Source organism: Galleria mellonella, unplaced genomic scaffold (assembly GCF_026898425.1).
Source record: "Galleria mellonella isolate WM207_F2 unplaced genomic scaffold, CSIRO_AGI_GalMel_v1 utg146, whole genome shotgun sequence".
NCBI classification, from domain to species: domain Eukaryota; kingdom Metazoa; phylum Arthropoda; class Insecta; order Lepidoptera; family Pyralidae; genus Galleria; species Galleria mellonella.
Window position 1 is genome coordinate 6,593,144 of NW_026441999.1, and position 15,070 is coordinate 6,608,213.

Below are 15,070 nucleotides of genomic sequence, written 5' to 3' on the forward strand. Positions count from 1 at the left end.
TTTGTATTGTACACACCACAGTTTACAAAACTAGGAACAAATCTCGCTTCTATGACCTGTTGCAATAGAACTGAAGCCCTGAAAATGTAAACAAACGAACAATTGACCCGATCATAAGATAGTCCGCTGATGTTAATATATAAATTAAAAAAAAATCTATTCATTTAACGTTAAAGGTCTTAAACGTTTGGATTTGTTACCATTTTCATTTAGAGTGATTTTGTGATAATTTTAATAAAACTTGGTTCCATTGAAACACTGTAGTTTTATCAGCTATGGTATATCAAAAAACCTTGTACAGTCTTTCTAAGTTATGTATATCTATTGGGTTTAGAATTTTTAAACTTTCATATATATGTATGCCCAATAGGGTACTTTTTCTTGTGTTTATTGATATATCATCATCTCTCTGACCTTATCTTTTGAGGTCAGCGTTAAATGTTATTTTTTCCTATAATCCTTATAGCAGATCATTCTAGTGTTCATCTCCTTTTTGGTCATATTGTATTTCATACCGTCACTTTGTCACTTTTAGTGGTACAGAAAAACTTATTTCTTCTATCTTTACAACCAACCATACCCGTGCATAATAATTTTCTTACTATAATAATATCCCTACATATCTAATACTGTTATGTGATTCTGTTTTTTTTTTTCGCTTGAGGTTGATGAATCAGACAGTGATTGTAGGACATAGTAAAAAATACGTTCAAATAACCTTGTAAAATTATACCCGTACAATCTGTAAATAGGTATCTAATTGTAAATATTTTGTTTTATTGATACTCTTAACTCATAATGTGTACATGTTCTTACTGAATTTACCAATTTTAGATTGACCGAGTAAATTTCGATTTGGTATAACTTTTACCTTTCTCTAAAAAAAAAAAAAACAGTAATTTAATGTATTTTTGATAACGTCGAATCAGCGAATTTATAACCCATCTAATCGTTCGATTCGCATATCAGTTGAGCGACCATGAGGCCTCGATTGTAGAGCGAGAGAGCGATACAAAATACTCGTTTAGATAGAGACAGATATAAGCTCTCGGTTCGATGCTCGTGAGTCACGCTCCGAGGCGCACGCGCAGCCTCTATGTTTGACAGCATCGAGTGTTTCAGTGTCGGTTAAAAGTTGTAGCGGACACAGATCTTAAAGCTAGACCGAACGAATTAACACGTTAAAATTTGTAATCAGGCCACATAATTAATCTTTAATTTCACCTTTACCCTCTTTTACACAAGTCTGTAAAGTAATTTGATGCTCAAGTCGTCTCTTGCGAAATGTTTATATAAAATTTTATCAGTTCTTTTTTTTTATGTAACAATGGCAAACCGGTTGACGGCCTAATGATAAGCAACAACAGTGAACAGTACCAGAATATAATGTGATGACCAATAATATCCCTTATGCGTTGCCATGTTCTTTAGTGAGATTTACTGCAATTGCAAATGCAGCTTTTCTACAAATTCTTGTCGCTTGGTCCACTGTTGTGTATGACGAAAACGCTGAAAGGGTCGCGCGCCGTTCGTCTTGCAGCCGGCTCCATTGCAGGTATCTAGTCGTCATTTACCAATGCGCCAATGTTTGCCAGGTGTGTGTTCTAGTACAAATTATTAGCTCTACTGAGGTATTTGATTAATCTTCGTTCTTCTGTTTGTGCAACTGAAGGTGTATGAACTGCTCGCATATTTATCTAATATAATTTCCTACGCCCTGTTACCAACACATTATAGAATTTGTCTAGAATTACTTCATTATTATTTGTTAAAATCTGGATTCATTTTTCAACATTCGCAATAGAATTTTGTATATTGTTTTTTTTTTAGTATTGATTATTGTATTTTAGATCTCGTTGTGTTTCTTTTTTCAGTCTGTATCTACGTATTTTTGTATATTCTAAAATTCATAATCATCTTCCTACCCATATCCCAATTATTATATGGGGTCGGCATAATGTTTTTATCCATATTACAAAAAGATTTGGCTTTTAGTTTTACGACCGGCCGCCTGACGTCAACCCTCTTTGTGAAAATTCTAAATTTCTAAAATTCATAATATAATACATAATCAGATAACTGTTTTTCATAGGTTACCATGGAAACAATTTTTTTTTAAAGATTAATATTACGAGTGTGTTAATTAATAATGCATTGAAAAGTTTTATTATACAAACAGTTCATGTGACATAGCACAGCATTTTAAACATTAACTGATACTTTTAAACTAACATACTCAAATTTTGCTGTTGTAGTTACGGACCTGGAAAAATTATAGTAATATACAGCTTACTGTTTTAATATATTAATTAAAATAGTATACTTTATACATTCAAATTATTTTTTTTAATCTGATTTCTATCTAAAATTTTATCGGGCGTTAGTCTCTAAAGTGAATTATCTTTTCAGAGTATCGACTGATCGGTCGTGATGTGAAATTGTGCTCACGATGAGTCACGGGCCGCTCATTGGTCTATTCCGTGGCCGGGAACCGGTTTACAAACGAGTTGAGCTTTTTTGGATGATATTTCGTTTTGCTCGCGATTTTATATGAATCGGGCTTTTTATGGTAGGGCATTTTACCAGTTATTTTGCATTTTACATATTTAACAACTGCTGTGTTATAGACATCAGAACTGTGGCGTGCCTTTATTTCTTTCGCAATAGATATTATCAATATACCCATTTTACGATAACTTGTAGAAAACTGACAATTAGATAATTGTAATTTGTTCGTTTCAAAATTTTATTACGAATCACCAAAGTGACTACTTTATGTTTGTTGATTTTACAGACAGCAGATCTGTAAAGTAAAATCTTGCTCGTTTAAATATTGCTAATCTTTTAAAGAACAGTAAAACTGGACATCTTTCTTAAAGGATTTTGAGTCGAAAAAATGACAAAATATTTTGAGCCTCTCATACTAATTTAAGAGCTCGACGCACCTTATGGTGTGACAAATAATCCCTTGAAATATTACTAGTGATTGCAATTTCACCTTATATTTATGAGAAATTTTAAATAGAAACCGCAATTTGCGTGGCTTATATTTGAACCGTCGCAGTGGCGCATCATTTAAGATTTTGCAACATGTATTTTGCAATGCGTCATTTATTACATACTTACACTTACTCAGTTTAAATATACTCGTAGATGAAACAGTCGGTCAAATATTTAGCAAATGAGTTTCTACAAACAATGCCAGTTGCTTGTGAAATCTTTGCGTGTACAAAAATATTATATTGTCATATAAAATTATTTTGATTTCAATTGAAACTGTCTTTGCGATCTTGTTTACGTTGTTTTTTTTTTTTTTTTCAAATATGTATGTAAATGTTATCTTTTTAATTTTTTTTATGCATTTTAGAATGGCAAACCAGCTGACGGTCCACTTGATGGGAAGTGGTAATCGTCGCCTATAATCATGAACAGTACTATGGACATAACCGAGTATATTTAGAGCAATTAGAGCAAAGAAATTCTTGAGAACTCAGGAATTTCGTTGCTCGAACCTCCATCTATTATAATCTTCATCAGATTTTTGATAATATCAGTAATTTATATCACATGTAATATTAGCAACTTAATTGTTTAATAAACAAATCTTGATCTACAGCTAATAGTGTTCTCCGTAGTTTTAATTCTAGGATGTCCCCTATTGACATCTACATATATTGTCGGTATACATCAATCGTACTATTTTTTTCCAATCATTTTATTGAAATCACCAAACCCACTCAATATCTCATTTTCAATCTTTGTTACTAAATACATATATCATCTGTCAACGTATACTTCTAATTACGTTCTTAACAACATTAGTAAGTATCTTGAATTCACAAGTATTATTTACTAAAAATAGCACTGTAAACAAACAAACTTGCTTCTGAATTTACCTGGAATTTTTTCCCAGAATCGATTATTCACGAATTCGTAACCCGAATAACAAACCGAGCCTTTACGCCTTGCAGTTTTTTTTTACCACAGATAACAAATATCAACACATAACCACTGAGTGTACTCTCCGATATAAGGAATGGTTCAAATGCGACTTTCAAAGCGAAATGTCTCAAAGCCGTAGCAAGCGTTGAGATAAAAAGAATATTTATGGAAATCATAAATTGTAATACGAAAATTGATGAACGCTCCACCAAATCGGATCTTCGCCTTTAAGAGCATTAGGCTTATATTTTGATTTAATTGTAATAGGCTTATGTCCCGCTATTATAATTACCCAAGCAGTGCAATCACAATACATTGAATAAGGTTTCAGTAAAGTCTGTTAATATTGGACCAATTTGTCTCACAAATAGTATTATAGGATCAATAAAATATAAATTAAGATACTAAAATATCACTAAAAGCCTAACTGCGATTGCACACGCGGTTGCCCAGTGTGACAATTACTGGCAAAATTTCCCTTATGGGTAAGGCTTATGTTATGTTATCTTATAAATTAAGTAATACAAGTTAATGCTTTGTTCTATTAAACTAAATATGCTGTAATTGGTACGTTATTGTTTTTATAAAATTACTAAGAAAGGAATTCAGGAAATTTAGGAAAATTTAATATGATTTCTAATTCTGATACATATTTATGAATGTTTAGTGTGATATTTTGCTCGATTTTTTAGATTTTACTTGAGTAGTCGTTTACATCGAATATATGAAAATTGTTGACGTAGTTAAGATGCTATATTATAAACTGCTGTTGGTAGAAATTTCAAAAAAAAATGATTGACAGTAATATAAAGCTTCTGAACAGGTATCGCAGTGAAGCCAAAGTTATAATGTATTTCCTGTTACCCCAATCGATTGTACCTCGTTCCCCTCGCCTCGGCTGTACTCGAGACGCCTGTATTTAAAAAAAAAAGAGACCAGCGAACTGGTTTTGCAAGGATCGGACAGTAAAAAACTAATCAAGTTTGTGGTACCGGGAAAAGTACAGATCCCGTATGACTTAACAACTTGTGAAGAAAGAGTACTGTAAGTCAATTTAAAAAAATAATTAAAGCCAACGTTAATTCATATTTTGGTGGTCCCTTTCAGTTGCCGCGTTGAGAAATTGAACTGTCAATTTGTATTATATCTTTGATATGTAGATAGATTTTTGTTTTTAATCATTTAATATTACCAGATATTTATTACTTATCGTTTAAAAGTATACCATTTTAGTTGTCCTGACTAATTTATATACACTTAATTATCAAGAACAGGAGACTTTGAAAAGGCTGTACATTTTTTTTTGTACATAAGCCTCTCCTTCGAGGGGTTTGCCAATAGTTACCACGTTAGGCAGGCGGATTAGTAACCGCAGTTAGGCTTTAGAGATGTTTTAATTGGGACGCTGCTGCCCATACCTCGCCCTCCTTTAGTCGCCTCTTACGACAACCACGGGAAAGGAAGGGGTGGCCTATTCTATGCCGAGACCACACGGCCGTAATTTAATTTATATAATTATAATCAACTTGATACTAAAGAGCTATCAATGCCTATATGTAGGTACATAGCAAGGAAATAAGTCGCGGAAACTTGTGGTTTCTACCACCAACTTACGTTGACCCATTAGCAAAGTAAAATTACTTCTATGCTATTGTAATAAGAACTACAGAGACTGCAATTTAAAGAACTAGATTACATTACAGTTACAGTTATTCTAAGTAATGCAATATGAGGCGTTTGCAGTGGTCAGGTCTACATGGGAGACCACATAAGGGCGTAAATTTAATTCATAGAGCGTAGATGTAATTTTTCTTTTCCCATTAAAAGATATATTGTTACTATTGACAGAGTTTTCTATATTATAGCCAGTTTTTTTATATTTAAACTTTCCACGAAATATCATTTGACCTCTTTATATGATTTTGATATTATAGGTCAATTTTTATTATAATTTTAGAGATTTTTATATACTAATACGAATCATAAGGAAACTAACTGCTTTCTTTATGATTTGTGATTACCATCATCTCATAGATATGATCAACACCATTGATTTTTGGAATATTGTGTATCATATAAACCGTCCCTCAATTATAACTACTCCTGAGGTCTAAGATATCATGCTTATTGCTTTAGAGATGCAGTTTGTGTTCATATCGTACAATAATACTATAATGTATTATATTGTCGTCGATGGAAAGGAATTCTTCCATTCCTTAGTTAGTTACTTTTTACTATTGTTTAACCGTTAGTTACTTAATTACTTGGTATGTTATCTGTACCGTGACGTCAGCATCTTTGGTTAGTTTTCTTTTAATGGTTGAAAATGAAATAGTGGCTCCTTCTGCGCTATCGGTATACACTGGTGTGGCACTAGTGAAGCATGATTGACAGGGGGGGATAAAGTAGGTCAGTTGGTTCGTGGTAACGAATTTAACAATAATTGACCGGGATAGTTTCCAGGGGGAACCGCGTGTAGATCGACCTGAAGGGCTGTAGTTCTAGCAGTGAGGCTGTTAAACCTCATTACCAATAATCCCTTTATCTCCAATTTGGTGAGTTAGGTTAATTCTATTTCATGATCCGCGCCTATTGTTGTTCAGAACAGACTATGAAAGTTGTTAATTATATCCATTGAACTAATGTAAAAGTGGATTGTGGAATTCGTTCGGTGTGTGGCCAATCTACAATTAGTATTCGACGTTCATCGCTGTAATTAAACAAAGGCGTCGTTTAGAACTGAAACACGTGTAAGCAACTGATGAATAGTAAAATGGCGATAAATAATTTCCTTCCTTATCTATACATGAGCAGCTCAATCTCGTGATGATCACGAGATTTTTAATAGGCCAATCATATCAAATGCAAAAGGAATTCTTCAAATCCGACAGGCCGTTCCAAGGATTAGTGCGTTCAAGCTAATATTGCATTTGACAGCTTATTTCTTGGGAAGGGTTAAAAGTGTAATCAACATTATGACTACGGGCGAAGTCGCGGAACGCAGTTAGTTAGACTATAGAATTACACTTTTCGCCATCAGATATAAATCATCGTCATCTGTCCTAAATCTTTATATTGGGGGAAGGGATTGCTAGTAATGATGAGTTTAGCCCCCATTGCTATCAATATATCCTATTAGGTCGACCTCCACGCGGTTCCCCCTGGAAACCACCGTGACCAATTTATCATTGAATTCGTCACAATTGGCTAACTGACCTGCCTTTTCATCCTCACCTATCACCGCTCACTGGTACCCCGCTGGTGTATACCGATAGCGCAGGCGGGGTAACCATGCCATTTTCACGCATAACAAAAAAATCTTTATATTGCTGTTATCAATCGCTATCAGATATAAATCAACATCATCTGGTCGAAATCTTCATATCGCTGTTACTGAGATATTAATAAATACATTGAAATCGTACCTAACTGTGCTATTAATAAAACGTTTGTGCTATTTCCAGTGCACTCCGATATATTTAGATTGTAACAAACTTGCCAACGGCATTGCTCATTTGTTTATCTCTGAAATAATTGAAGGCGTTATGGATTATACAGAGATAGTTTTATAGTTTACATGCATCATCATTTGGGTGTTCATTAAAAATACGCCAAGTTTTACGTATATACGTACGTAAGTACGCCGAGTCAGGATGTTATCAAGTTTTTTATGTTAATCGCTTCGTGAATTAAATTCCTGCAACAGAATTGACACTATAAGACTGACTTTTTAGATTATATAGACACTAGTGTCTTCATAGAAATCCTTCAAGAAAAACGGGTCAACTTTTTCATACAATTTTGCGTGATACATAGTTATGAGTGATTCCTTTATAACTTCTATATTTATTTTGTCTTATAAATTCTGCATCTTTTTTTAAATGCATAAACACTCATTTTATTTATTAAATAATACATCAAGATATATTATGTTCGTAAGTATATAGAACACTAATAAAAAAAACGAGTCGAGAAATTATCAAATTAGCTGACAGAAAGTTGACTCGTTTTTGAGGCTCAGTGCTCTATCTATATAATCTCTGGCCCTCTAGACAAGTGGCAAGCGAATTTGTCAATGGAATCGACATCGCTAGCGAGTCCGTGAGTTGGAATGAGTCATCCGGTGTTGCTATCTCATTCTATCTTACAGACTCGCTAGCGATGTCGATTCTATCGACGAATACTGGGATAAAAAGTTGTCTCTGCCCTTCTCCATCTCAAATTGTACGAGTATGCTAAATATCAGAAATATTGGTTGAGCAGTTAAAACTTCAACAACAAACAAACACATTTTCACATGTATAATATTATTAAGTATTGAATAAATTATTCCCAGTAGATTGTCATCATCTAATAGATTTTTTATGAAAGCTCTTTTGTACGTACAAAGTTTCTGATTGACGTAATTTTGTTGAGCCCATAAATATCTCTCTGATTTATTTATTGCTGTCACATTTACTCCTCGATCGCTGCTGTTAATATTAAAGGAAAATAAACTTTAATACATGTAAAATAAACGCTATTGAACTTAGAGTGACTGTTGTCACTATAATGTAGAATGAGTCAATCAATTCGCTTTTAAAATGTTCGCCATACGTAATGTACCCGTGAAAAGTGGTTAGTTTTAAAATGGGAACTAATAAAAGTATTTATTATTTCTACTGAGAATTAGAATACATTTACTCCGAAGGTTTTTCAATTCGGTTGTATTTTTGTTTGTCACCTCATAACTCTATATTTTTTCTTTTGTTTTTATCTGAAGGCTGAATGCTTACAGATTGGTCCCATAGAAACTTTTTCCAAACCGGTTCAGTAGTTTAGTTTTTAAATCTTGTTTTGTTACAATTGATTTTTTTTTTGTGGAACACAATTATTGATTAATAAGAATTTATACATAACAGTTACAACTCAGTAACACCTAATCTAGAATAAGCTTGTATTTTACGTGAATTCCGTTAAATATATACAATCTAATGATAATACTGTTTTACTTTATACATTTTTGATATACCTTATACTTTTTTCTTTACTATAACCATTATCTCTTTTTTTATTGCATTTTTACACTAATTAAATACCGACTTCTTTCTTTTTTCCTTTAGCCAGAAGTCGTCTGTAAGAGATATTGCTTTAGCGACAGGACTTTATTTGTTCTTTTTGAAATGATAAACTAGACGTAAAATATAGATTCTAACAACATCACGTACATGATTACCATTCTAGAAGACAAAATTATGAGGTCTCTTCTATTCACAAACTGCACTTACTATCTGCCCATCAGAGTGAAACGACGCACGCATTACTTGCTTCACGGTAGATGTAGATAACACGGTTATACGTACCCAACTGAGACGATAAAATTTAATGAAAATACTCGTAAAGTTATATTAAATGAAATTTACTTAAGAATTGTATTTACTAGTAAATTGAAAACAATAAATCTGACAATATTGACAATAACACATCCATAGTTTCATATAAAAAACTTCTGATAGGACATCTATCCGTAAAGGCTTATAATGCAAAATACAATTCATAATCTAGTATGTATAATCTTCCTTATTTAATATTAAAATTCTATCTATAATAAGAATACAGCTTTATAAATCTACAGGCATGCCATTTACGTTTTATTGATCCGCATTGAGGTAATTATGTAGAAGTAAATATAGAAGTGGAGAGCGTCTATTAGCCGCAGACTTTGGCCTCAACTTTTTCCAAATTATCCTTGTTTCCGAGCATTCCGTTGAATCGTAACATTTGACACTCGAGGTCTTAGATTGATTAATGGCATATACATGGAAAGTTTTTTTTTTGCCAAGCTTAATCTTGGAAAAAATGTTCCTCACAACTTTGTTATTTATAGGAATGCTACGTAATAAACCATATTATTTACCATTCAGTATAATATAATTTTACCAATTTATTTGTATTCTTTCTACTACTTCAATTTCATAATGATGAAATAGTCTAAATTGTGCAGTTCTAAATTTATATTATTTTCGCTATGTTTTGTAATTGTCAAGTTAATATTTATGTGAAGGAAACCGTTTGAAAAATCATGCAAAAAAGCAAAAAATTTGGGATATAAAATTTCCATGCAAGAAATGAGTGAGTGAATAGAGGACAGTAGAGAGTTCTTCAAAGTTAGTTCACTCATGCAAAGCCGGGGCAAAGTTAGTTTACAATAATGTTATATTATCTAATCTAACACCCTGTAATAAAGTCTGATGAGTCTAAAGCCTGAAAATAAATTGTCTACTTTCGTCTTTGATCGATACTAATTAATGTCGATCGTAACAAAATTAGTATGAATCTACCTTTAATTCTTAACTTTAAAAGTACACCCTATTGATTGTAAAAGAATCACGAACAGTTATTACAGAATTTGTAAAAATTTCGCGTAGTATATTCGTGACCATGAACAAAAACTTTATAGACGAATAGAGATTATTTAGAGATTGCATAGGAACACGCCAACCTAGATATTAAAATTAAATCCTAATCCTACATTAATGTACTGGCATTAAAGCCATACATTCAACATCATGCTAGACATTTACCGTTTGATGACCACAAAAAAAGAATAGACATAAGTACTATCTATAAACGTTGAATCAAAATTGTGTCGAGACGCTTTTGTGTGGACTATGAAAGAGTATAATCACGTTACTGAACAATTTAAATTCAATTTTTTTTTACTTTAGTTTATGTCTGTAATCTGTCAAAGATTATGTGCAAATGGGTTTATTGCATTAATCACAAAAGAGTTGGTAACTAAATTTAAAATTATCACAGAAAGAATTATGAAGTAAAAAATTAAGAACAAAATATTTCAAATTAGAATAAAGTTTTGAAATTTTAAAATTTTAAAAGTTAGTATCTAGAAAACTTGACGAGAGATTTCTATTTGCCGTCTTACTGCGAGACACTTTAATGGTTTCAATTGCGTCATCGCGTTTAGCATAATAACCGCATTTGGTAAATGTGGACCCATGCTTGGAATATACGCAACAAAACTCTTAACTGATATCGAACCTAGAATTTCAAGGTCTCGCACACAAGCCACCAGACAAATGACGTGACTTCCATCAAATATATTATTAAGCAGCTAATAACCGCTTCTAGGATATTATTTGACCACACTTGGTAAAAAAGAAAATTCAGTATTTGTAATTGTAGTACAATTATCGTTCAATACATTTACCGTGTAAATTATAGTTTTTTAAGCGACTGTATCGATTTATGTATTAATGGAACGAATCTCTGGCACAGGTAGAAGATAACAATACTTTAAATTGCAAACCGTCTGACACACTTTTCTGTGTTTGTTATAACGAAAACACAATGAGTCATCGAGTTTCTCGCCATCTGTTGCATTGTCTGTCATAGATGCAGTCCAAGGTTTTAATGTGCAAGATGCTATAACTCTTATATATTCGTTTCTGACCATAAACAGGTCTTACTGTTAGTCATTCGAATCGGTCGTGACCTTTTTCTTGCATATTTTAATAATTTGTACTATGATTTTGAAAATAAGAGTTTAACGTTGAATTGTAAAATAATATATTATTATTGTACAAGATGAAATCGAAAACATTTGCATTCTTTAAAGAAAATCTTGAACCTGTAAAATAGAATGTTTTCCCAAAGGAACATTAGTCGATAACCGAAATACTATGTTTATGGAGAAAATTTGGTCAATTTTATTGTTACAGTATTTCTTTATAACTATAATAATATTTTCGATTTCAAAATGTTTGGTTTCTTTTGATTTGAAATTCAAATCTACATGATCATTCATCATCATTTCTAACTTTCGTTTTCCACTGCATCAGTAGAACGAATTGTTTATTTTTTGACAGACTATTACAATATTTACAGATGAAACCTTCGTTTTCACTAAATATTTTTCCTCTTGCTAAATTCACGTTACGCGTTTGTAAACATGCCAATCTTGTACCATGCTTATCTACCAACATATATATGGTAACATTAACTGATAACATTAAGACCGCTTGAAGACTTATAATAACACTTTAAACTATTATCAATATTTGCATAACAAATGTTTCTCCGTTTAATAATTAGCAAATTGTTTATTACTTCATTATGTCATCTTTTTAAGATTTTAGTATTTATTATAAATTGGCGACTTACAATACAAGCAACAAACTAAATTTTATATTAAAAACACAAATATATTATTTACTATTATTGATTTTATTATTGTACATACGAGTAACAATAAAATATTACAGGAATACCAAACCTTCAATGATATGATGAAACGTAACTCATTGTGATAGAACGCCAAAACCAAATATGTAATATAAATGTGTTGAACAGTGTTGCAGGTGATATGTCATCATTGTTATATTCGCTTATTGTTTTCATGTTCGTATGTTGATTCAAGTGTTTTGGTGACGGTATCGCTATCTCTTTCAGATTTACCTGTGACCGCTGAAACAGCTTTGTGTGCAACAATTTGGGATTGGTGAACGGCTCTAGGTATTCGCTTTGATTAACATTACCATTTTGTCTCTTTTCTTTCAGATGGATCCATTGTTGCTGTCTCACTCCGGCCTGTGCACTGGACTAGAACAGGGCTTATCTAGTTTTAATTCCTCGGATAATTTTGTGTTACTTGCAAGTGGTTCTCTTTCTAACTAGTCGCGTTGTTATTGGAAATATAATTCTTCATACGGAAAATAATAAGAGTATTGCGGTTAGTGGTTTCTGATATGTTTGTTTAGAGAAGATTTACTACTTCTATCATATTACTATATAAAATATATATGCTATGATCAAACATTAAGGTCCATTTTTGTAGACTTCTTCCATCATTTCATTAACTTTATTTGTTCGCTAGTAGTCGTTATTATCGAATTACATCTCATTACTGTTATTTCACTTTTAGTTGTACGTTGATTTTGTTTTCTTCTAAACAAAAGTTGAAGCTTGATTCTCTCGGGAATGTTGTAAAAATGTTTTTAGTTTATTATTAAGTTAGATCGATACAAACTGAAGGTCGATTACAAAGCGACCTTTATTTATCTTTATGGTGGTATCATTGTACTATGTCAATTTAATTTTAATCCGTTTAAGGTATTCGTGCGTATTATTAGAATTAGTTTGGAGTGTCATTAGTCTTTTGGACTTATTTAATCGTTTGTAATTTGTGCATAACTTAAGTTGTAATTGTAACGTTTATAGATTTCAGTTCTGGTTTTTTAAATTTATTTTTCAATAACAAATTCAAAATATACTGTTTTTCAGTTCAGTCACAATAATATCGTTTTACCCATATGGTTTCATTTCATAAATCGACCTGTTTTATTACGTTCGTCTCGTTCTATATATGAAATATCATCATACAAACACGCCAAATGGCTATTTCAAAGTTAATGCAGGAGTACCCTTAATATTAGTTCATTGCTTATTTAACTTATCTGTTATTAATTCCTTATCAAAGAAATTGTTCGTATATCAGTAGAAATAGGCTCTTGTGCGTCATTACTCGCCTGAATTTTAGATGTGGTCATATGACGTCAGTGGTAAATGAACATTGGCTTGCGGTGTCGCTTTCCTGCTTCGAGTTATAGTTCGTGACAAGGTCATTCGATATCGATGGCCGACTCTGTTCGATATGATCAGGATTTGTTTAGATGAACAATTACGTTCTTGCCTCATTATCTTTTGATAACGACTCGAACGTGTCTGGCTACAGCCATATTTGTTTTGCAGATTTATGAAATAAAAGTGATTAAATGATAAAAACATTCATTAAGTTGAATATGGACTGTTCTAAGAAACATTAACAGTGAAATGTTTTAAATAAAAGTACATAGGAAGTGAAATGTTCTAAACATGGAAAGGAAATTAACGCGAGAAGATTTTATGCGCAAAAGTTTCCGTGCGCCACGGCTATCTGCGGCTCAGGACCCTACGGAGACTGCAGTCAATGGGGCACCACCGCCTTCTCCAGTATCCCTATCAATGCTTGAAAGAACTCCTCCAAGAGCTCAGTACGATGTTAATACATCAGGCATAACACCTAAACGTCTCGAATTAAACAGAGCTCATCCGATTCATTTGAAGTCGTTTCAAACACCAGAACCACCAGATGAAACTGCTCCTATTCCGCCTTCAGACGATGTACTTCTTAAACTTGAACGGCAGATAGGGGAAATGGAAAGAGGTTTGGAAAGAGCTCAAAATGGTAATGTTTCGGTTGATGAACGAGTGAGGTACGCTGAGCACGAAAATCTACTCCGGACCGGAGTGTCCTCCGTCGGTGGTGGAGGTTATTTACCTGCAGATTCGGATACAGAACATGATTCTGTGCCGTTTAAAAGAAACGAGACTACCAGGAGTAGTACGGGTGGGGCCACGCCAGTACCGCGGCCCGCTACTAAATTGTCTAGGACGAATTCTGACACACAGCAACATTCGGTCGCTGCGACTGCCAGACTAATGCGAAAGTTTGCTGAAGGTGGGACGAAAGACGAGAAAACCAAAATTATCTCACGGAAAGCAATACAGGCAAGGATAGAGAAAGTGAGGAACTCTGTAGGAGGAACAAAGCATGAGCATAGAGTGTTAGCGGAGCACAGGACTGATTCGGCTTCGCCCAGAACGCCTGCGTCGCCTGTTCCCTCGAGAACATCCACTCAGGTAATCTTGCTGTAAACGTCTTCTGTGTCTGTAGGTTTTAATACAATCTGAATTTCACTATGAAACAAATTTTACTTAGACAACTGACATAGGAGGTATTTAAGAAAAAATATGTCAGGTATCTTATTAAGCGTATAACTATAATACAATATATTTTTAATTTATTTTATTCTATCTGTTTATTTCAGTACTATACCAGGGTATTGGAGCATAACACTTTAGTTCTCAGGAATGGCAAAGCATGAAGGGTACCATGGGCGATACAGTATACTCTGTTATGTCTATGGTTACTTACTGTTCATGTTTATAGGCGACGGTTACCACTTTCCATCAGGTGGACCGTCAGCTTGTTTGCCATTTTAAGTTGTATAAAAAAACTTTCCAAAAGCTGCTGCACCAAATTGGATACAGTTTTCACAGTTGTGTTTCTGAAAGTCGTACTTAAAAATCT

General features: G+C 33.1%; 1 protein-coding gene across 1 annotated transcript in view; it reads left to right on the plus strand.

Annotated features, from left to right (window-relative positions):
* LOC113514864 (MAP/microtubule affinity-regulating kinase 3-like) overlaps positions 1-15,070 on the plus strand; it is a 117,752-nt gene that overhangs the window by 16,044 nt on the left and 86,638 nt on the right. Inside the window, exon 2 of the mRNA XM_052891867.1 lies at positions 13,690-14,619. Within this exon, the coding sequence (XP_052747827.1) occupies positions 13,813-14,619 (807 nt within the window). The 5' untranslated portion in view covers positions 13,690-13,812. The remainder of the gene's footprint in view (positions 1-13,689; positions 14,620-15,070) is intronic.